We start from the raw sequence: 25,452 nt of genomic DNA, 5'->3' as shown, positions 1-25,452 counted from the left end.
CTGGAGAATATTCCTTGTGTACTTGAAAATAATGTGTAGTCTGCTGTTTTAGTTTAGAATGTTCTGAATATATTTGTTATTTCCATCTGAATCAGTGTGTCATGAAAAGCCACTGTTTCCTCCTTGCTTTTGTTTGGATGATTTGTCAATCAGTGTCAGTGGGGTGTTAGAGTCCCCTGCTGTTGTCGTATTACTATCAATTTGTTTCTTTTATGTTTGTTATTAGCTGTTTTATGTTTTTGGGTGCTCCCATCTTTGGTGCATAAATATTTACAATTGTTACACATCTTCTTGGTGATTTGTCCCCTTTATTATTACATAGTGTCTTTGTTGTTGCACTCTGTTTTAAAGACTTTTTTGTTTAATGTAAGTTTTGCTATCCCAGCTTTTTTTTTTGACAGCCATTTACATAGCATTTTCCCTCTTCTCACTTTCAATCTGTAGGTGTCTTTAGGTTTGAAATGAGTCTTTTGGAGGGAGTATATAGATGGGTGTTGTTTCCTTATTCCCTCTGTCATTCTGTGCCTTTTTATTTAAGCATTTAGTCCATTTACATTCAAAGTAATTATTTGTAGGTATGTATTGCCATTTTGTTACTTGTCCATGCCTTTGCTTTTAGTCTCTGTGTGCTTAGACTTGTGTGTATGTGTATGTGTGTCCTTGTGTTTAAAGTGAGTCTCCTGTAGACAACATATGGATGGGTCTTGTTTTATATTAATTCAGCCACTTTGTGTCCTTTGATTAAAAAAAATAAGTCCATTTATATTTAAATAATTGATAGATATGGTACTTTTTTCCATTTTGCTAATTATTTTCTATCTGTACTATAGTTTGACTCTTTTTCTTTCTTCTTCTGCTCTCTTCCTTTGTGGTTTGATGACTTTCTTCAGTATAATGCTTAGATTCATTTGTTACTATCTTATTTTTTTATCTACTATAGGTTTTTTTTTTGGTTACTATGGGGCTCACATATAATAGCTCTCTCTCTCCCCCTCTTTCTCCCTCTTTCCCTCATTCTCCGTTTCTTCCTTTTTCTCCTTCTCTTGCTTCTTTTTCTCCCTCTATCTCCCTCTCTCTATACATATATATTATATAAATTTTTTTATTCCCTGCCATATTTTGTTTTGATGTAACTTTTTATGTCTTTTTATTTTGCATATCTCTTAACCGATTGTGTTTTTCTTTATTTTTACTACTTTGTCTTTTTAAAATTTTTTTTAATTTTTTATAACTACTGTGTCATTTATTCTTCACACTACCATTGTAAACAATTAACCCCCTATCTTTATTATATACAATAGGCCCTCATTATCTGCAGTTTTTCTTTGTTTGGTATCATTTACCAATGGGAACCCATGGCCCAGAGAAGATAATGGTACTTAAAACATATCCTCAGGTCACTATGCTAATGCTATAGCATAATGCTTATGTGGATTCCCTTTACTTCACCTCATCACTTATGCATTTTATCATCACAAATCATCACAAGAAAAAGGGTGAGTGCAGTATAGTAATTATTTTGAGAAAGAGAGAGACTGCATTCATGTAACTTTTATTACAGTATAATGTTATAATTGTTCTTTTTCATTATAAGTTATTGCTAATCTTTTACAATGCTAAAATAAGCTAAACTTTATCATATATATGTATGCATTGAATAAACATAGTATACATAAGGTTTGCTACTACCTTCAATTTCAGGAATGTGTTGGAACATATCTCTTGCCAATAATGGGTAGGGGGCTCCTATATTTACCTTTACTAGTGAGATTTATACTCCCACATGTTTTCTTATTAATAATTAACACCCTTCTTCTTAAAAAAGTCCCTTACCATTTCTTATAATGAAGTCTTTTGCTTTTTCATATCTGGAAAACTCTTTCTTTTTCTTTCAATTCTGAATGCTAATCTTACTGGATAGAGTACTCTAGTAAGGTTTTTTGTTTGTTTGATTGTCTCTTTTTTCCTTTAAGCACTTTGAATATATTGTGCCACTTTCTTCTGCCTGCACAGTTGCTTTTGGAAAATATGTTAACAGTCGTATGGAGTTCCCTTGTGTGTAATAAGTTGTTTTTCTCTTGATACTTTTAAGATTCTCTATTTTTAACTTTTCAAATTTTACCTATGTGTCTTTGTGTCGATCTTTTTTGTTTTATTTTTTTAAAATTTGAAACTCTGTGGACTTCCTTTATCTAGATGCTTCCTTCCCTAGGTTGAAGAAGTTTTTAGCTATTGTTTCCTCAAATAAGTTTTCTGCTGTTTTACTCTCTCTCGCCTCCTTCTGGGACCCCTAAAATATGAATGTTATTCTGCTTTATGTTGTCCACAAGGCACAAAAGCTATCTTCACTTCTTTAAATTATTTTTTCTTTTTCTGCTTCTTTTTTTAAAAGATTTATTTATTTATTTGACAGAGAGAAAGCAAGAGAGGGAACACAAGCTGGGGAAGTGGGAGAGGGAGAAGCAGGCATCCCATAGAGCAGGGCTCCCAATGTGGGTATCAATTCCAGGACCCAGGGATCATGACCTGAGCCCAAGGCAGATGCTTAATAACTGAGCCACCAAGGTGCCCCTCTTTTTCTGCTCTTTTTGGGTGAGTTCAGTTTCTCTGTCTTCTACATAACTGAGTCTTTCATATGCTTTATCTAGTCTGCTGTTGAACCCCTCTAGTATATTTTTCTTTATTTTTAATTATTCATTTTTTTTAAATTTTTTGATAAACATATAATGTATTTTTATCCCCAGGGGTACAGGTCTGTGAATCGCCAGGTTTACACACTTCACAGCACTCACCATAGCACATACCCTCCCCAATGCCCATAACCCCAACCCCCTCTCCCACATGCCCTCCCCCCAGCAATCCTCAGTTTGTTTTGTGAGATTAAGAGTCACTTATGGTTTGCCTCCCTCCCAATTCCATCTTGTTTCATTTATTCTTCTACCCCCTTAACGCCCCTTGTTGCATCACCACTTCCTCATATCAGGGAGATCATATGATAGTTGCTTTCTCCGATTGACTTATTTTGCTAAGCATGATACCCACTAGTTCCATCCACGTCATCGCAAATGGCAAGATTTCATTTCTTTTGATGGCTGCATAGTATTCCAATGTATATATATACCACTTATTTATCCATTCATCTGTTTATGGACATCTAGGTTCTTTCCATAGTTTGGCTATTGTAGACATTGCTGCTTTAAACATTCGGGTGCCCGTGCCCCTTCAGATCACTACATTTGTATCTTTAGGGTAAATACCCAGTAGTGCAATTACTGGGTCATAGGGTAGCTCTATTTTCAACTTTTTGAGGAACCTCCATGCTGTTTTCCAGCATGGTTGCACCAGCTTGCATTCCCACCAACAGTGTAGGAGGGTTCCCCAATATCCGCATCCTCGCCAGCATCTGTCATTTCCTGACTTGTTAATTTTTGCCATTCTGACTGGTGTGAGGTGACATCTCATTGTGGTTTTGATTTGTATTTCCCTGATGCCCAGTGATGTGGGGCACTTTTTCATGTGTCTGTTGGCCATCTGGATGTCATCTTTGCATAAATGTCTGTTCATGTCTTCTGCCCTTTTCTTGATTGCATTACTTGTTCTTTGGGTGTTGAGTTTGATAAGCTCTTTATAGGTTTTGGACACTAGCCCTTTATCTGATATGTCGTTTGCAAATATCTTCTCCCATTCTGTCAGTTGTCTTTTGGTTTTGTGAACTATTTCCTTTGCTGTGAAAAAGCTTTTGATCTTGATGAAGTCCCTATAGTTCATTTTTGCCTGTTTCCCTTGCCTTTGCCGATGTTCCTAGGAAGATGTTGCTGCAGCTGAGGTCAAAGAGCTTGCTACCTGTGTTCTCAAGGATTGTGATGGATTCCTTTCTCTCATTGAGGTCCTTCATCCATTTTGAGTCTATTTTCGTGTGTGGTGTAAGGAAATGGTCCAATTTCATTTTTCTACATGTGGCTGTCCAATATTCCCAACACCATTTATTGAAGAGGCTGTCTTTTTTCCATTGGACAGTCTTTCCTGTTTTAACAAAGATTAGTTGACCATAGAGTTGAGGGTCTATTTCTGGGCTCTCTATTCTGTTCCATTGATCTATATGTCTGTTTTTGTGTCAGTACCATGCTGTCTTGATGATGATAGCTTTGTAATAGAGCTTGAAGTCCGGAATTGTGATGCCACCAACTTTGGCTCTCTTTTTCAATATTCCTTTGGCTATTCAAGGTCTTTCCTTGATTATTTTAGGATTATTTGTTCCATTTCTTTGGAAAAAATGGATGGTATTTTGATAGGAATTGCATTAAAACTGTAGATTGCTTGATGTAGCATAGACATTTTCACAATATTTGTTCTTCCAATCCAGGAGCATGGAACATTTTTGCATTTCTTTGTGTCTTCCTCAATTTCTTTAATGAGTACTTTATAGTGTTCTGAGTATAGATTCTTAGCCTCTTTGGTTACGTTTATTCCTAGGTATTTTATAGTTTTGGGTGCAGCTGTAAATGGGATTGACTACTTAATTTCTCTTTCTTCTGTCTTGTTGTTAGTGTAGAGAAATGCAACTGATTTCCGTGCATTGATTTTATATCCTGACACTTTACTGAATTCCTGTACAAGTTCTAGCAGTTTTGGAGTGGAGGCTTTTGGGTTTTCCACATATAGTACTGTATCATCTATGAAGAGTGAGAGTTTGACTTCTTCTTTGCCGATTTGGATGCCTTTCATTTCCTTTTGTTGTCTGATTACTGAGGCTAGGGCTTGTAGTACTATGTTGAATAGCAGTGATGATAATGGACATCCCTGCCGTGTTTCTGACCTTAGCAGAAAAGCTTTCACTTTTTCTCCATTGAGAATGATATTTGTGATGGGTTTTTCATAGATGGCTTTGATAATATTGAGGTATGTGCCCTCTATCCCTACACTTTGAAGAGTTTTGATTAGGAAGGGATGCTATACTTTGTCAAATGCTTTTTCAGCATCTATTGAGAGTATCATATGGTTCTTGTTCTTTCTTTTATTGATGTGTTGTATCACATTGATTGATTTGTGGAAGTTGAACCAACCTTGCAGCCCTGGAATAAATCCCACGTCTTCGTGGTGAATAATCCTTTTAATGTATTGCTGAATGCTATCGGCTAGTATTTTGGTGAGAATTTTCACATTTGTGTTCATCAAGGATATTGGACTGTAGTTCTCCTTTTTGATGGGATTCTTGTCTGTTTTGGCGATCAAGGTGATGCTGGCCTCATAAAATGAGTTTGGAAGTTTTCCTTCCATTTCTATTTTTTGGAACAGTTTCAGGAGAATAGGAATTAGTTCTTCTTTAAATGATTGGTAGAATTCCCCCAGGAATCCCTCTGGCCCTGGGCTTTTGTTTGTTTAGAGATTTTTGATGACTGTTGCAATCTCCTTACTGGTTATGGGTCTGTTCAGGTTTTCTATTTCTTCTTGGTTCAGTTGTGGTAGTTTATATATTTCTAGGTATGCATCCATTTCTTCCAGATTGTCAAATTTATTGCCGCAGAGTTGCTCATAGTATGTTCTTATAATAGTTTGTATTTCTTTGGTGTTAGTTGTGATCTCTCCTCTTTCATTCATGATTTTATTTATTTGGGTCCTTTCTCTTTTCTTTTTGATAAGTCTGGCCAGGGGTTTATCAATTTTATTAATTCTTTCAAAGAACCAGCTCCTAGTTTTGTTGACTTGTTCTATTGATTTTTTGTTTTCTATTTCATTGATTTTTGCTCTGATCTTTATGATTTCTCTTCTGCTGGGTTAAGGGTTTCTTTCTTGTTCTTTCTCCAGCTCCTTTAGGTGTAGGGTTAGGTTGTGTACTTGAGACTTTCATTGTTTCTTGAGAAAGGCTTGTACCGCTATATATTTTCCTCCCAGGACTGCCTTTGCTGTGTCCCACAGATTTTGAACCGTTGTGTTTTCATTATCATTTGTTTCCTTGAATTTTTTCAATTCTTCTTTAATTTCCCGGTTGACCCATTCAATTTTTAGAAGGATGCTGTTTAGTCTCTATGTATTTGGGTTCTTTCCAAATTTCCTCTTGTGATTGATTTCTAGCTTCAGAGTATTATAGTCTGAAATTATGCAGGGAATGATCCCAATCTTTTGATACTGGTTGAGTCCTGATTTATGACCCAGGATGTGATCTATGCTGGAGAATGTTCCATGTGCTCTAGAGAAGAATTTGTATTCTGTTGTTTTGGGATGAAATGTTCTGAATATATCTGTGATTACCATCTGGTCAGTGTGTCATTTAAGGCCTTTATTTCCTTGTTGATCTTTTGCTTGGATGATCTGTCCAATTCAGTGAGGGTAGTGTTAAAGTCCCCTACTATTATTGTATTATTGTTGATGTGTTTCTTTGATTTTGTTATTAATTGGTTTATATAGTTGGCTGCTCACACGTTGGGGGCATAGATATTTAAAATTGTTAGGTCTTCTTTTTTTTTTTTTTTTTTTAAAGATTTTATTTATTTATTTGACAGAGAGAAATCACAAGTAGATGGAGAGGCAGGCAGGGAGAGAGAGAGAGGGAAGCAGGCTCCCTGCCGAGCAGAAAGCCCGATGCGGGACTCGATCCCAGGACCCTGAGATCATGACCTGAGCCGAAGGCAGCGGCTTAACCCACTGAGCCACCCAGGCGCCCTGTTAGGTCTTCTTGTTGGACATATCCTTTGAGTATGATATAGTGTCCTTCCTCATCTCTTATTATAGTCTTTGGCTTAAAATCTAATTGATCTGATATAAGGATTGCCACTCCTGCTTTCTTCTGATGTCCATTAGCATGGTAAATTCTTTTCCACCTCCTCACTTTAAATCTGGAGGTTTCTTTGGGTCTAAAATGAGTTTCTTGTAGGCAACATATAGATGGGTTTTATTTTTTATTTTTTATTTTTATTTATTTTTTTTTTTTTTAAAGATTTTATTTATTTATTTGACAGAGAGATCACAAGTCGGCGGAGAGTCAGGCAGAGAGAGAGAGAGAGAAGCAGGCTCCTGCTGAGCAAAGAGCCCGATGCGGGGCTCGATCCCAGGACACTGAGATCATGACCTGAGCCGAAGGCAGCGGCTTAATCCACTGAGCCACCCAGGCGCCCCGATGGGTTTTTTTTTTTAATCCATTTTGATACCCTGTGTCTTTTGATTGGGGCATTTACTCCATTAACATTCAGGGTAACTATTAAGAGATATGAATTTAGTGCCATTGTATTTCCTGTAAGGTGACTGTTACTGTATATTGTCTCTGTTCCTTTCTGATCTACTACTTTTAGTCTCTCTCTTTGCTTAGAGGACCTTTTCAATATTTCCTGTAGAGCTGGTTTGGTGTTTGCAAATTCTTTCAGTTTTTATTTGTCCTGGAATCTTTTTATCTCTCCTTCTATTTTCAATGATTGCCTAGCTGGATATAGTATTCTTGTCTGCATGTTTTTCTCTTTTAGTGCTCTGAATACATCATGCCAGTTCTTTCTGGCCTGCCAGGTCTCTGTGGATAAGTCTGCTGCCAATCTAATATTTTTACCATGGTGTGTTACAGACTTCTTTTCCCGGGCTGCTTTCAGGATTTTCTCTTTGTCACTAAGACTTGTAAATTTTACTATTAGGTGACAGGGTGTAGACCTATTCTTGTTGATTTTGAGGGGGCTCTCTGCGCCTCCTGGATTTTGATTCTTGTTCCTTTTGCAATATTAGGAAAATTCTCTCCAATAAACCTTCTGCTTTCCTCTCTCTTTCTTCCTCTTCTCGAATCCCAATTATTCTAATGTTGTTTCGTCTTATGGTGTCACTTATCTCTCGAATTCTCCCCTTGTGGTCCAGTAGCTGTTTGTCCCTCTTTTGCTCAGCTTTTTTATTCTCTGTCATTTAGTCTTCTATATCACTATTTCTTTCTTCTGCCTCATTTGTCCTAGCAGTGAGAGCCTCCATTTTTATTGCACTTCATTAATAGCTTTTTTTCATTTCAACTTGGTTAGTTTTTAGTTCTTTTATTTTTCCAGAAAGGGCTTTTATATCTCCTAAGAGGGTTTCTCTAATATCTTCCATGCTTTTTTCGAACCTCGCTAGAACCTTGAGAATCGTCATTCTGAACACTAGATCTGACATATTACTAATGTCTGTATTGATTAGGTCCCTAGCCTTCGGTTTTGCCTCTTGTTCTTTTTTTTTGTGGTGAATTTTTCCAGCTTGTCATTTTGTCCAGATAAGAGTATATGAAGAAGCAAGTAAAATAGTAAAAGGGTGGCAAGACCCCAGGAAAATATGCTTTAACCAAATCAGAAGAGACCCCAAATCGTGCGGGGTAGAAAAGGGATAAAAAGAGTTTCATAAAAAGAAATTTAAATAAGAAAACAAAGAAAAAATATAAAAATGAAATATATATATATTAGATAAACTAGTTAAAAAACGTTAATAAAGAAATGGGTAAATGTTAAAAAAAATTAGCAGAAGAAGAATAAAAATTTGAAAAAAAAATTAAATTAACTGCAAGACTAAGGAATCATTGGGAGAAAGCCATGAGTTCCATGCTTTGCTTCCTCCTCTGGAATTCCGCTACTCGCCTTGGTATTGAACCTGCACTCCTTGGTAGCGGAACTTGGTCCTGGCTGGACTTCTTGTTGATCTTCTGGGGGAGGGGCCTGTTGTAGTGATTCTGAAGTGTCTTTGCCCAGGCGGAATTGCACCGCCCTTACTAGGGGCCAGGCTGAGTAATCCGTCAGGTTTGCTTTTGGGAGCTTTTGTTCCCTGAATGCTTTCCTTAGAGTTCCAGAGGACGGGAATGAAAATGGCGGCCTCCCAGTCTCCCGCCCTGGAGGAGCTGAGAGCTTGGGGCCCCACTTTTCAGTGCACCCTCAGAGTATAGCGCCCAATCACTTCTGTCTCCCTGGCCTCCAGCCGAGCTCCGAGCTCACCCAGCCTGCAACTGGTTCAATGTAACCCAGAGCTTAGAGCTCACTCCTTGGCTCTGTCTTTGTAGCCAGCTTTCCCGTTCTAATACCTGCAAGCTCTGTGACACTCAGACACCCCTGATACTTCTGTGACCCTCTGGGACCTGGGGTCATGCTGACCCCGCATGGGCTTCACCCCTGTTTACCCCCTGGAGTGATGTCCCTCAGTGGAACAGACTTTTTAAAGTCCTGATTTAGTGCTCTGTTGCTCTGCCGATTGCCAGGAGCTGGCCCCTCCCCCTCCGCAGTCTAGCTTGCCATCGCTTTGGATTCACTTCTCCGCCAGTCCTACCTTTCAGAAAGTGGTTGATTTTCTGTTTCTAGAATTGCTGTTCTCTTCAAGCTCCCGTTGGAAATGTAGGTGTTTACAATCTTTACATAAGCTATCTCCCTCAGCCTTGCTACAGCTCACTGGTACTTCACAGAAATTAGAGCCCATATGAAGCTCTAATTTCATTCAGTTTACTCTGTGTGCACTCTCTCTCTCTCTCAAATAAATAAATAAATAAAATCTTTTTTAAAAAAGAAAGAGACCTGAAAACTCGGTAAACAGATTCTTCACAAGAAATGGTAAAAGGCCACACATTTTGAGGTTACAGAGTGAGGGGGAGAGGACGGGCAGAGGGAGAATCAGACTCCCCATAGAGCAGTGACCTGGGAGCCTGATATGGGGCTCGATTCCAGGATTCTGGGATCATGACCTGAGCCAAAGGTAGATGGTTAACTTACTGAGCCACCCAGGCACCCCTAAGGTCTCTTTCAGAGGGAACTTTTCCACATGTAGCCATAGATTTTGTGTGTCCATGGGAGGAAGTGAGTTCAGGATCTTCCTATGGTTCCTTGGAACCTCACTTTATTGCCTATTTTTAATTTAACTGTTTTTATCTATAATAATTTTTTGTGTTACCTTAGTAGTTGTTTAATATTTATGGTATAAATCTCTACCTCAGGAGTCAGAATCTGGTTTCAGGCCAAATATGGCCTCTTGCTTATTTCTGTAAATACAGTTGTATTGCAACACAGCCACATCCATTAGTTTATTGTCTATGTCTACTTTCATGCTTCAGTGGCAGTGAAATTGCATGGTAATTTTTTCTAGTAGAAAACATCGTGTAGACCTTATGAATTTATTTTTCTTGTATTCTGGATACTATTATTTTTTTGTTTTTTCCTAAAGATTTTATTTATTTGATAGAGTGAGAGAACGAGAGCACAAGCAGGCGAGAGGGAAAAGGAAAAACAGGCTCCCCTTTGAGCAGGAGCCTGACGTGGGGCTTGATTCCATGGTTCTGGGATCATAACCTGCACTGAGGGCAGACACTTAATCAACTTAGTCACCCAGGAACCCCCTATTGTTATCTTATAAGTAGTATTTAGCTTTGGTCTTGGATGCAGTTAACCTTTTGAGTCTTGCTTTTAAGCTTTGTATGTGGGACCAGAGCAGAATTTAATCTAGAATTAATTTTTCCCAGTACTGAAGCTTGACCCTTCTTAGTACACTAAACCAATACCCTGTGAATTATGAAACGTTTCACTCTCACTTTTGAGAATAGGACCTATCATGTTACTTTGTGAATTCTGTGAATTCGTGTTTTTATCCCTTAGGATTACCTGGCCTCAAGTAGTTTCCTCAATCCATGATTGGCAGTTTTTTACTGAATGGCATACTTTCTGAAATTTATCTTGTTAGGTGATCATGTTATTGTATTCTTATTTTTTTATTTATTATTTTTGCATTCTTATAAATATTGAGATTTATTCTGGAATATAAAACTAGTTTGATTTTTTTCAGGTTCTTAAGCTGGAGCACAACTAATCAGAGACTAATTTTGCAGCACTCTGAAGCAAAACACTTTGGACTACTCTGTCCAATATCCTGTGAATTATGAGGTTTTCTGCTATGATTAGAGGGAACAGGAAGTATTCTTGATCCTGTGTAAATTCCACAGAATAGTCCTCTAATCCTTTCATTGATTGTTTTTTAGCTCAGGATAATTTCCTCACTCCTGTGTCATAAACATTTCTCTTCTAAATCCTCTAAATAACTCTATAGTTCTCTTTCTTTCTCTGAAATTCTCCTTTCTATACTCTATCCTGTGAATTCTATACTTCTTGTCTCCCCAGCCTCTCATTAACTCAGGAAGTCTTACAGGCTTTGCCTGAAACGGCCTCCTTACACAGCTGCTTAGAAACTCTAGATAGTAAGGTAGGACAGCTGTAGGGGTTACCTTGTTTGTTTCCCATTTTTCACTATTCATTGTCCTTTGTTGACTGATGGCTAATATCTTGAAAAGTGTCATTTCATAGCTTTTGTACTGTATTTTAGTTGTTTCAGGCAGAAAATGTGTCCTGTCCCTGTTTGCTTCATGTTGTCTTAAAATGGTAGTCTGGGAATAGCATTTTAATTGGGTGATAGTGTTTCAACATCTCACTTCCAGAATTACGATGTTGTGTGTGGGAGAAGTATTATTGATTCCCAGAGCTCTGGAACATGCTGTGAAAAAGGAACTATATGCTAGCCAGTGCTTACGTGGCTAAGGTTTCTGGCTTGTATCTGTCTACATCCAGAGCAGTACATGCCATGCATGAACATAGACTGTGATCTTAGTATTTTTTTTTATTACAGAACAGAATTCAGTTTATGGTAGAGTCTATTTTGGACTCCTTTCCAATGATGGTTTTAAAGGACCTTGTTAAAAGCTGCACTCAAGACACCAAATGGCAACAGTAAAAGGCTCCAAAATTCATGATTTCTTGTATTATACTGTAGAAGTTTTAAGAATGTGTTTGAAAAATGTTTACTTGTAGTCATTTCTAATTTTCTTTTAAACTCTTCAAACCTTCATGTTTGATGTGGGACTGTCTAAACCCATACTAGCACAGAGATGCAGTCAGTAAGTTTTGATTCCTATGTCTGGAATGTTAGGTAAGAGCAAGCATTTTAAATGAATTTCCCCAAAGACATTAAGTTAGTATATTCATTGAACAGGCTTTTAGAAAATTATTTCTTACTTCCATAGACAGCTTATTAATAAGAAATTGTTGTTTGGTTATACTTCACTTGTGTATAGAAAAAAGACGGTTATGTCATCCAAACTGAGGTCATATTCTTCATGCCTTAGTAAAATTTAAAACGTATATTTTTGTGTGGGTTAAAGAATATTATACTGTATGTCATATATATTTCAAAGGGAACAGTACCTCTCCAGATGGCTCTCCCACAAACACCTCCCCCCAAAAAAGCCATGTTTTACCTTGCTAATATTAAGAAAATATATCTGGATGAATGGCTGATAATTATAAAGCCGCCAGTTTTCCCAGAAATAATTTACAGGTTTAAAAGTTTTTTTTTTTTTCCAGAGGGGAGGAGCAAGATGGCAGAGGAGTAGGAGACCTAAATTCCATCTGGTCCCAGGATTTCAGCTAGATAGTTATCAAAACATTCTGAACACCTACAAACTCAACAGGAGATAGAAAAGAAGAATAGCAGCAATTCTATGAACAGAAAAGCAACTACATTCTGGAAGTGAATATTTTTCAGTTGTTGTTACTGTTTTAGTATTTTGTTCTCTCATTCATCTATTCTTCCCTGGATAAAATGATAACGTGGAAAAACTCAGGCCCCCCAAAAAAGAACGAGAGGCAGTACTGACTGCTAGGGACCTAATCAATACGGACATTAATAAGGTGTCACAACTAACGTTCAGAATGATGACTATAAATATGCTAGCTTGGCCTGAAAAAAGCATGGAAGGTACTAGAGAATCCCTTTTTGGAGAAATAAAAGAACTAAAATCTAATCAAGTTGAAATAAAAAAAAGCTATTAGTGAGGTGTAATAAAAAACAGAGGCTCTATACCTAGGAATAAACCTAACCAAAGAGGCACAGAATCTATACTCAGAAAACGATAAAGTACTCATGAAAGAAATTGAGGAAGACACAAAGAAATGGAAAAATGTTCCATGCTCCTGGATTGGAAGAATAAATATTGTGAAAATGTCTATGCTACCTAAAGCAATCTACACATTTAATGCAATTCCTATCAAAGTACCATCCATCTTTTTCAAAGAAACGGAACAAATAATTCTAAAATTTATATGGAACCAGAAAAGACTTCAAATAGCCAAAGGGATATTGAAAAAGAAAGCCAACGTTGGTGGCATCACAATTCCAGACTTCAAGCTCTATTACAAAGCTGTCATCATCAAGACAGCATGGTACTGGCACAAAAACAGACACATAGATCAATGGAACAGAATAGAAAGCCCAGAAATAGGCCCTCAACTCTATGGTCAACTAATCTTTGACAAACTAGGAAAGAATGTCCAATGGAAAAAAGACAGCCTCTTCAATAAATGGCGTTGGGAAAATTGGACAGCCACATGCAGAAAAATGAAATTGGACCATTTCCTTACACCACACACAAAAATAGACTCAAAATGGATGAAGGACCTCAATGTGCGAAAGGAATCCATCCAAATCCTTGAGGAGAACACAGGCAGCAACCTCTTCGACCTCAGTCGTAGCAACATCTTCCTAGGAACAACGCCAAAGGCAAGGGAAGCAAGGGCAAAAATGAACTATTGGGATTTCATCAAGATCAAAAGCTTTTGCACAGCAAAGGAAACAGTTAACAAATTCAAAAGACAACTGACAGAATGGGAGAAGATATTTGCAAACGACATATCAGATAAAGGACTAGTGTCCAAAATCTATAAAGAACTTAGCAAACTCAACACCAAAGAACAAATAATCCAATCAAGAAATGGGCAGAGGACATGAACAGACATTTCTGCAAAGAAGACATCCAGATGGCCAACAGACACATGAAAGACATCCCTGAGGCCATATCACTCAGCATCAGGGAAATACAAATCAAAACCACAATGAGATTATCACCTCACACCAGTCAGAATGGCTAAATTCAACAAGTCAGGAAATGACAGATGCTGGCGAGGATGCGGAGAAAGGGGAACCCTCCTACACTGTTGGTGGGAATGCAAGCTGGTGCAGCCACTCTGGAAAACAGCATGGAGGTTCCTCAAAATGTTGAAAATAGAACTGGCCTATGACCCAGCAATTGCACTACTGGGTATTTACCCTAAAGATACAAACGTAGTGATCCGAAGGGGCACGTGCACCCGAATGTTTATAGCAGCAATGTCCACAATAGCCAAACTATGGAAAGAACCTAGATGTCCATCGACAGATGAATGGATCAAGAAGATGTGGTATATATACACAATGGAATACTATGCAGCCATCAAAAGAAATGAAATCTTGCCATTTGCGACAACATGGATGGAACTAGAGTGTATCATGCTTAGCGAAATAAGTCAAGCAGAGAAAGACAACTATCATATGATCTCCCTGATATGAGGAAGTGGTGATGCAACATGGGAGCTCAAGTGGGTAGGAGAAGAATCAATGAAACAAGATGGGATTGGGAGGGAGACAAACCATAAGTGACTCTTAATCTCACAAAACAAACTGAGGGTTGCTGGGGGTAGGGGGGTTGGGAGAAGGGGGGTGGTGTTATGGACATTGGGGAGGGTATGTGCTTTGTTGAGTGCTGTGAAGTGTGTAAACCTGGCGATTCACAGACCTGTACCCCTGGGGATAAAAATATATTTTTATAAAAAATTAAAAAAAAAACAGAGGCTCTAACTGCTAAGATAAATGGGGCAGAAGAGAGAATTAGTGATATAGAAGACCAAATGATGGCGAATAAAGAAGCTGAGAAAAAGAGATAACAACTACTGGACCATGAGGGAAGAATTCAAGAGATGAGTGATACCATAAGAAGAAACAATATTAGAATAATTGGATCCCAGATATAGAAGAAGAAGAGATGGGGCAGAAGGTATATTGGAGCAAATTATAGCAGGAATTTTGTTAATTTGGCAAAAGGAACAAGCATCAAAATCCAGGAAGCACAAAGAATCCCCATCAAAATAAATAAAAATAGGTCAACACCCCATCATCTAATAGTAAAACTTAAAAGTTTCAGAGACAAAGAGAAAATCCTGACAGCAGCCAGAGGTCTGTAACGTACAACAGTAGAAATATTAGGTTGGCAGCAGAACTACCCACAGAGACCTGGAAGGCCAGAAAGGACTGTCATGGTATATTCAGAGTACTAAACAAGAAAAATATGCAGAAAAAATAGTATATCCAGCTGGGCTGTCACTGAAAATAGTAGGAGAGATTAAAAAGCTTCCAGGACAAACAAAAACTAAAAGAATTTGTAAACACCAAACCAGCCGTATAGGAAATATTGAAAGAGGTCCTCGAAGCAAAGAGAGAGCCTAAAAGAAACAGACCAGAAAGGAACAGAGACAATATACAGTAACAGTCACCTTACAGGCAATACAATCACACTAAATTCATATCTTTCAGTAGTTACCATGAATGTAAACGGACTAAATGCCTCAGTGAAAAGTCACAGCATTAAAAAAAAAAAAGATCCATTGATATGCTGTCTGCAAGAAAAACTCATTTTAGACCCAAAGTCACCTCCAGATTTAAAGTTAGGGGGTGGAAAACAATTTACCATGCTAATGGACGTCATAAGAAAGCTGAGGTGGCAGTCCTTGTAACTGTCAAATTAGATTTTAAGCCAAAGACTATAATAAGAGATGGGGAAGGATGCTATACCATACTTAAAGGGTCTGTCCAACAAGCAGATCTAACAATTTTAAATATCTGTTCCCCTAACATGCAAGCAGACAATTTTATAAACCAATTAAAAACAAAATCAAAGAAACACGTTGAAAATAATACAATAATAGTAGGGGACTGTAACACCCCCCTCACTGAAATGTACAGATCATCTAAACAAAAGATAAAGAAGGAAATAAAGGCTTTAAATGGCACACTGGACCAGATGGACATCACAGATATATTCAGAACTTTCCATCCCAAAACAACAAAATACACATTCTAATCTAGTGCATATGGAACATTCTCCAGAACTGATCACATCCTGGGTCACAAATCAGGTCTCAACCAGTACCAAAAGATTGGGATCATTCCCTACTTATTTTCAGATCACCACAGTTTGAAACTAGAACTCAACCATAAGAGGAAAGTTGGAAAGAACTCAAATACATGGAGACTAAAGAGCATCCTACTAAAGAATGAATGGGTCAACCAAGAAATTAAATAAGTTTCAAAAAAATAATGGAAACAAATTAAAATGGAAACACAACTGTTCCAAATCTTTGGGACTCAGCGAAGGCAGTCCTGAGAGGTAAGTATATAGCAATACAAACCTTTCTCAAGAAACAAGAATGATCTCAGATACACAACCTAACCCTACATCTCAAGGAGCTGGAGAAGAACAAAGAAAGCCTAAACCCAGCAGAAGAAGAGAAATAATAAAGATCAGAGCAGAAATCAATGCACTAGAAACCAAAAGAACAGTAGAACAAATCAACAGAACTAGGAGCTGCATCTCTGAAAGAATGAGTAAGATTGATAAACCCCTGGTCAGACTTATGAGAAAGAAAAGTGAAAGGACCCAAATTAATGAAATCATGAATGAAAGAGGAGAGATCACAACCAACAGCAAGGAAACACAGACAATTATAAGAAAACATGATTAATTATATGACAACAATTTAGGCAATCTGAAAAGTATAGAACATTCATGAAAGAAATTGAGGAAGACAAAAAGAAATGGAGAAAATATTCCATGCTCATGGATTGGAAGAACAAATACTGTGAAAATATGTATGCTACCTATAGCAGTCTCCACGTTTAATGCAATCCCTATCAAAATACCATCAATTTTTTTCAAAGAAGTGGAAACAAATAATCCTAAAATTTATATGGAACCAAAAAAGACCCTGAACAACCAGAGGAATGTTGAAAAAGAAAACCAAAGTTAGCGGCATCACAATTCCAGACTTCAAGCTCTATTACAAAGCTATAATCATCAAGACAGTATGGTACCAGCACAAAAACAGACACATAGATCATTGGATCAGAATAGAGAGCCCACTAGATTAGCTTAGAGTCAACTAATCTTCGACAAAGCAGGAAAATAATGTCCAGTGGAAAAAGACCATCTCTTCAGCAAATGGTGTTGGGAGAATTGGACAGCCACATGCAGAAGAATGAAACTGGACCATTTCCTTACACCACACACAAAATGGACTCAAAATTGATGAAAGACCTCAGTGTGAGACAGGAATCTACCAACATCCTAGAGGAAAACACAGGCAGCAACCTCTTTGACCTCAGCCGCATCAACTTCTTCCTAGAAACATTGCCAAAGGCAAGGGAAGCAAGGGCAAAAATGAACTATTGGGACTTCATCAAAAGCTTTTGCACAGCAAAGGAAACAGCCAACAAAACCAAAATACAACTGAAAGAATGGGAGAAGATATTTGCAAATGACATATCAGATAAAGGGCTAGTATCCAAAATCTAGAAAGAACTTATCAAACTCAATGCCTAAAGAACAAATAATCTGATTAAGAAATGTGCAGCGGACATGATCAGACATTTCCCCAAAGAAAACATCCAGATGGCCAACAGACACATGAAAAAATGCTCCACATCACCCAACATCAGGGAAATATAAATCAAAACCACAATGAACTACCACCTCACACCAGTCAGAATGGCTAAAATTAACAAGTCAGGAAACAACAGATGCTGGTGAGGATGCACAGAAAGGGGAAATCTCCTACCTGTTGGTGGTAGTGCAAGCTGGTGCAGCCACTCTGGAAGACAGCATGAAGGTTCCTCAAAAAGTTAAAAATAGAGCTACCCTATGACCCAGCAATCACACTTCTGGGTATTTACCCTAAAGATACAAATGTAGTGATCTGAAGGGACATCTGCACCTAAATTTTTATAGCAGCAATGTCCACAATAGCCAAACTATGGAAAGAAACTAGATGTCCATCAACAGATGAATGGGTAAAGAAGATGTAGTGTGTGTGTGTGTGTGTGTGTGTGTGTGTGTGTACAATGGAATACTATGCAGCCACCAAAAGAAATGAAATCTTGCCATTTGCAATGCTGTGGATGGAACTAGAGGGTATTATGCTGAGCAAAATAAGTCAATCATAGAAAGACAATTATCATATGATCTCCCTGATATGAGAAATTTGAGAAAAAAGATAGAGGATCATAGGGGAAGGGAGGGGAAAAAAATGAAACAAGATGAAGCCAGAGAGGAAGACAAACAATGGAAGAGACTCTTCATCTCAGGAAAGAAACTGAGGGTTGCTGGAGGGGGCACTGGGAAGGATGGGGTGGCTGAATGATACACTTTGGAGAGGGTATGTGCTATGATGAGTGCTGCGAATTGTGTTAAGACTGATGAGTCACAGACCTGTACCCCCAAAACAAATAATACATTCTATGTTAATAAAAAATTGGTTTTTCCAATAAAGTCCCCAATAGGAATTTTTGTTTGTTTGAATGTGACAGAATAATTGTACCAGCTTATCTAGAAAAGTAAACAAATAAAAAAAAAAACTAATACATTTTGAGAATAACACCCTTTTCTTACCCTACCTCTTGTTTAAAACTTGTAAAACTGCTGCTATAAGCCGAACATTATAATATCAACACAGGATTAGACACACATTGTAAATCCTCCAAATATTCACGTATATATGACTTACTATATGTTATTATGATAAAGGATGAAGCGCAAGTTAATGTCAAAGAGATTGATTGTTCAGTCAATGGTATATGATACATTGGTTAGATATTTCAGAAAAAGATCATTTAAAATTTTCATCTCTACCATACAAAGATACATTTTACTTAAGAGTTAAATCTGGAAAACAGTTGTCCTAATAGAACATGCAGCCAAATGTGTTGTTGACCACTTAATGGAGGTTTCTCCTTAATCGTTAAAATAATGAAGGAAAATCATACAGAAAGGATACATAAATTTGACAGCATAAAATTAATAATTCCTGAATGTCAAAAACAAGCACAGAATGGTGAAAATATTTACAAGTAATGTGATGGAGAACTGACATTTTTAAAATTTGGGTACTTGTACTGATTAAGAAAAAAACACAGTAAGTAAATAATGGAAAATAAGCAAAAACATTACTGAGAATTCACTTACAAAATAGAAAGGCCTAAAGGACATGGAAAATGTTTTAGTCTAGATAACAAAATTTAATTTAAAATGATTGGTGGTTGTGTAAGACTCATGAGTTACAGACCTGTACCCCTGAAACAAATAATACATTATATGTTAATTTAAAAAAATAAACAATTGGTGGCCTTCTTCTGTATCAAATTTTTAAAAAATTTTTGAAGAGTGCTATTGTGGATTTGGTAAGACAAATGCTTTCATAAATTGCTGATGGGAGTAGAGATTATTGTAAAATTTTTGGAAAATAGTTTTATTCTATATGTCAAAATCTTGAACTGTTTATTTTCAGAGACCCAGTATTTCCTGTTTCATTTCTTAAAAATCCTTTTTGTGGAAATAATCATAAATATAAATAACACATATGCATATTACAGAGTTATTTAAAATAATGAAAAACTGAAAGTAATCCAAATGAACACTTAGGTAAATTAGTATATTAGTATTGTGCAGCTACTGAATACTGTGAATAAATTTTAAAGATATGGCAGAATGCTTATGTTACAATATTAAGTGGGGGAAAAAGGAAGCCACTGAAATAATATATACACTGTGATCTTAAATATGCTAAAATACACATGCATTCATACATACATAAATTATTTGAAGACCAGACAACAAAAGACTAGCAATGCTTACCTTACCAGGTGCTAGTGTTTAGATGCTGTTCTTTCATGGGTTCATTGGTGATAGGATGATTAGTAAATAGGAACACATTAATAGTAGTGAAACAAAATAAGCTGAAACATAACATATGGTGGAAGTGGCTTCTGTGGAAGAGGTAGTTCTTAAAGCTAAGTATTCCTGAATTCAAATTGTAGGCCTGCTTCTTATAAGCTATATTATTCTAGCTATTCTGATTCTGAGTCACTTTCTCTAGAAGTAAGGTAGTGATAATATATATACCTCAGAGTGTTGTTTGAAAGGTTGTAGTAACATAATAACTGTAAAGTTACTGGCACATAATTTCTACTTAGTGAGTTTCTTATTTGTGTCTATTACGAGGCTTTTCACAGAGACAGCTTCATAACAAAATAATATGCTTGCCATAAAACTGTAACCTGGGACACCAGGTGGCTCAGTCAGTTAAGCCTCTGCCTTTGGCTCAGGTCATAATCCCAGGGTCCTGGGATCAAGTCCCGCATTGGACTCCTTGTTCGGCAGGGAGCCTGCTTCTCTCTCCAGCTCTGCCTGCCACTCTGCCTGCTTGTGTGTGTGCTCTGTCTGTCTGTCTCTCTCTCTCTCTCTCTCTCTGACAAATAAATAAATAAATAAATAAATAAAATCCTTAAAAAACACTATAACCTGGGCAAAGCTGCTTCTTCAGAGTTAGAAAGATTTTTGTTTAGGATTTATGTGTTAGGTTTAAATGAAAATTTTGATTAGTCTTTCTGAGAAGTTAAATAAGTAACAAATATTTTTATTTTTAATAAGGTATCAAGTGAAAATTATGTTTTTATAACTTTACCATTATAATATTCAAATGAACTCCCTGAAATTTAGATAATGTATGATCTTTGTTTTTCTATAGCTTATTTAGTTTTTTTTTTTTTTTAAGATTTTATTTATTTGACAGACAGAGATCACAAGTAGGCAGAGAGGCAGGCAGATAGAGAGTGAGAGAAGGAAGCAGGCTCCCTGCTGAGCAGAGAGCCCGATGTGGGACTCGATCCCAGGACCCTGAGATCCTGACCTGAGCCAAAGGCAGAGGCTTAACCCACTGAGCCACCCAGGCGCCCTCTATAGCTTATTTAAAAAAGCAGGTAGAGTTTCAAAATTTATCTTTAACTGCTCATTCTCTGCAAGTTTACTAGTAACCAGAGTCTGTATTATGTAATTGAAGGGCCATAATTCTAAATGGGAAAGTCAGTTATAAGGTTTAATCATATTTCATTCAAATTTTGAGCTTTCCTAATAATTCACATATTTTTATAGTGAAAATAATCAATTTCTAGACAAGTTATTTGTTTTGCCCATCAGAAGCCTTTGATAAGTCCTAAAAATTATATCCAATGGAAAAAAAATACATCTAGTGGTTGAGTAGTGCCTAATTTTCTGTGTAAATTTAACACTCACTTATGAATGAATATAGACATAAACCTATAATAAGTATACCTCATGGTTACACACATAGTTTTTTATAGTTTACAATGCTTTTTTTCACATAAGCTATTTTGACTCTTCAGTGTAGAAGATATGTAAATTCCATAAAATGTTTTAGGAAAATTTACATTAAAATAGTTAATATTGAAGGAATGGATTCTTAAAGAGTTTCGTTTCATCTATCTACTTCTTTTTTTACCTACCTAGTTTTGTCTGTTTACTGGGTTTTTAATGACATAAATTTTAAAAGTCAATATTGAAACAAGGATCAAATGTTAAATTATTGTATTCTAGGTTCTGTTTACAGAGGAAGATGTGAAATTCTACCTTGCAGAACTGGCCCTTGCTTTGGATCATCTGCACCAATTAGGAATTGTATATAGAGACCTGAAGCCAGAAAAGTAAAGCTATATTCTCCTTATGAATCCCTGTTACCAGTACTTCTGTAACTACTTTTTTCTCCATTAAGTCTTTTATTTAAAAAGTATATGAAAATATGAGCTATACAGTTTTATGAAACTTACTTGTGAAAAGTAATCTATGTCATACTCATTGATTTTATTTTCCCATTGATTTTAAATTAATCATTTACATGTTTTCAAGTATATCAAATAAATATTATTTTAAAGTATATGATGACTTTTGTGTAAATGCTTTATATAAAAATATTTTATTCCATCTTCTTGTATATGAATTTTGATTTACAGCATTCTGCTTGATGAAATAGGACATATCAAGTTAACAGGTATGCAAATTTCCTTATTTTACCCTAAGCCCATTTGATATTTTTCTATAATATATATTTGTCTAAGCCTGTTTTCTTTTTTCCTTGATTTGTATTTTATTCATCTCTTTAGTGAACTAGAATTCATATAAAAGATAAGTAAGATAACTCTCAATATGTTCTAATTGTAATGCCAAAAAATTATATACCAGAGAGTTACTATCCTGATTAACAAATGACATTTGGCTTTCTAGATAGACATACATCATCTTAGTTTAGTCCAGACTGAAAGATTTATCCTAAGTAGTTATCACATTTGAAATATAGTGAACTATAAACTTTTAAACCAAGTGTTTCGGAATCAGAGGTTCATTTTTTTATTTGTGAAAATGTTTTATTTTTCTTTATTTTGAATATTGTTGGTTTACTATAACACAAGGTTCTAATCCTCATAGGATTCTTAAGTGTAAAATATCTTTATTATACCATTTTTAAAAACTTATTTTAAAATAATTATAGACTCACAATAAGTTGCAAAAATAGTACTGAGAGGTCTTGTCTACCCATCACCCAGCTTTCCCCAATGGTGACATCTTATAAACTATAGTGTATTATCAAACCCCAGAAATTGATATGTATAGTACAACTCACTGGACCATATACTTGGATTTCACTAGTTTTGCATGCATTTTTTTGTTTGTGTATAATTCTGTGACTTTTTATCACATGTACAGATTTGAATATCACCACCACAAATCAATATACAAAACTGTTTCACAACTACAAAAGAACTCTGTTGTGCTACCCAGTTACAGTCTCTTGTGCTGCCCATTTTTTACAATCATGCCCTCTCCCACCTCCCCTAACTCCTGGCAAAGACTAATCTATTCTACATCTCTAGTTTTGTTATGTTGAGAATATGATATAAATAGAACCATACAGTACCCATCCTAGGCATTTGTCCTAGAGAAATTAAAACTTATGTCCACATAGAAACCTATACATGAATTTTCATAGCAGCTCTATTTATAATAGCCCAAGACTGGAAATGTCCCAAATGTCCTTCAAAGAATGCATGGATAAACAAACTGATACAATCATACAATGGAATACTGCCCAGCAGTAAAAAGGACAGAATTCTTGATATATGCAGCAACTTGGATGGATTCAAGGGCATTATGCTGAGTGAGCCAATCTCAAAAGGTTTCTTATGTTATAAATAGATAGTAAAATCTTTATTTAATTATCAGAATGTTAAAATGAAGATGTGGTCTTTACAGAGAATTTTGGACCAGTACACATTAAAGGTAAGTTGCTTTAAATTCCTAAGTATACTACTTCAATGTAAAAATAAAGTATAAAGTTGTTAACTTGAAAGCTCAGGCAAATGTGACAAAGTTCAAATAAAGTTTAGTAAATCTTTTTGAGTCACAGCTTGCTTCTCTTTTTCATATATAAAGGAAGCAACATAGGTTTAAAGGGATTATAAAAGGATAAGGAAAGAAAAAATAATGGGAAGAGAAAACAGTAGAATTTTAAGATTTTATATGTTGTATAATTTTTATCTTACAGCAATCAAGTTTCAGTTGCAAAGCTAATTAGAATTTAATTCTTTTCATTTGTAAAAATAAATTATACCTGTTTTGTCAGGGGTTAAGGAAGGGAGGTGGGGAAAAAGTAGAGTAAATCCTACCTATATTATTTTCTACAGTAAGATTAATTGGGTGAATAATGATGTCAAATTGCTTTATATTTAGTCTTATATTGTAAATTCTGCTTTTATAGCTTTTGGACTAAAACTAGCTGAGGAGGAAGGATTAATTAGAATAAATGTAAACTTAAAAGCAAAGGACAGATGCTTATAACAGGAAGAAAATGTGATACATACATATATATAAATATATATATATATATATAAACACACACATACATACATATATATAAACAATCTATTTTCCTTAAAATGATGTAAATATTTCTTTAAAGAAACTATACAATAGTAAATATTAGTAATTTACACTGTTTTATAATTATAGCCTAATTCAAAGTTGTGTAATGAGTAATAAACGTATGGATTTAATCTCAAACCATTCCTGTAATGTCAGTTAAAGTGTGACTATTCACGGCAAATATTCTAATACTTTACTTTTTTTTCCATTATTCCCTTTAATTTATTTTCTTTTTATCCTTTCTTCCTTTCATTCTCTTTCTTCCTTTTCTTTCCTTTTCTTCCCTTTCTTCCTTCCTTTCTTCCTTCCTCCCTTCTCCTCTCCCTGTTTTCCTCTTGTCCTTCCAATCTTCTTCCTTCCATTTTGAATACTATAGTCAAAAGTACCAGTCTGATTGCTGTTTGTTATTGATACCTATGGGCTATAGTGATTTAGGAATGTGTCATCTAGTCAGGGTCTTCCCCAACGTTGTTTCTTCTTAGGCTTAGGAGGAAGAATAAGGAGGTTTTCCTTAATCATAGGAGAGGGGAATATCTTTCTTTTTACCTGTCCACTTTAAAAATCCTCTAGATAAAAAGTATGGATGCAATGTTTAACAGGTTACTCTAGAATGGCAGCAGACTATACAAATGTTTCTTGGTATGACTATAGTTTGAGCGTAATTGACCTCATACTGAGAATATGATTGTATAGCAGAAGATCAACAGAATGAGAGTGAATACCCCCAAAATATCTGCATTAAGTGTCAATATATTATTTTTATTCCTTTTGTGTCTTTTTTTTTTTTTCCCGTAACAGCCCACCTCATAGTCTAAGTTTATTTCAACTATCTGTGGTTGCTATAAAGTGTTTTTGGAGTGACATAATTCAGGGTAATTTCTATAAAGAGAAGGGAGAAAAAATATACATTGTCAGAAATTTATATCACACAGTACTTGAGCTGGATATTTAAGAGAGAATGTATGCCTAAAATAATTTTAATAATTTTTATGGTTATCTGCAAATTAATCACTGAGATTACTTTTACCCATAGTAAATACTCATGAAATCATTGTTTTCTAGGCATGCTTTTAAAATTTGAAGTCTCAGGGTCATTTCAGGTTACAAGGATACCTGTCCCTCCCCACTCCCGAAAAAAAAAAAGCCTTTATATAGCTGATTTCTGTATTTTGTTTTCAGATTAGTGGCTTGGAAAAATCTCTGATTAACTTATATCTTATTTAATCTTATAGCTAATTCTTACTGTAAATTTTTGTCAATTGATTGCTGAGCAAATTCTAGTGTTAAATGTCAGTTTTGTCAGAGAAAGTACAGCAGAGGACCTCTTTGGAGTGGTATAAATCTCTGAAAGGTAATGGAGGATAAGAAAATTCTCTTCCTTTTCTCCTCCTCTCTGGAATGGCCAAAGAAGCCAGTGTTCTTCTCTACAAGGTATGTTGTTTTATTCAGCTAAAATGACCTTGAAGGCTAAATTTTATTACATCTAATCTTTGACATGGAATGTGCAAGAGTTTAAAAGTCTCAAAATGGAGAGAAATAAAGTAGAAGTATATTGAAAAGATTTTTTAAATTGTGGAAAAATCACA

At 35.9% G+C, this 25,452-nt stretch overlaps 1 protein-coding gene across 4 annotated transcripts in view; it reads left to right on the top strand.

The window, feature by feature from the left end:
- Positions 1 to 25,452, top strand: part of RPS6KA6 (ribosomal protein S6 kinase A6) — a 190,157-nt gene that overhangs the window by 118,660 nt on the left and 46,045 nt on the right. For all 4 annotated transcript variants that reach the window (XM_045085573.1, XM_045085574.1, XM_004776042.3 and 1 more), the window contains 2 exons: positions 21,488 to 21,594; positions 21,901 to 21,938. In XM_045085573.1, the coding sequence (XP_044941508.1) occupies positions 21,488 to 21,594; positions 21,901 to 21,938 (145 nt within the window). The remainder of the gene's footprint in view (positions 1 to 21,487; positions 21,595 to 21,900; positions 21,939 to 25,452) is intronic.

The sequence above is a fragment of the Mustela putorius genome, unplaced genomic scaffold (genome assembly GCF_011764305.1).
Source record: "Mustela putorius furo isolate JIRA1106 unplaced genomic scaffold, ASM1176430v1.1 tig00000870_pilon_pilon_pilon, whole genome shotgun sequence".
In the NCBI taxonomy this organism is placed as follows: Eukaryota; Metazoa; Chordata; class Mammalia; order Carnivora; family Mustelidae; genus Mustela; species Mustela putorius.
The sequence above is the reverse complement of the archived record's forward strand: the minus strand, read 5'-3'. Positions and strand labels throughout refer to the sequence as shown.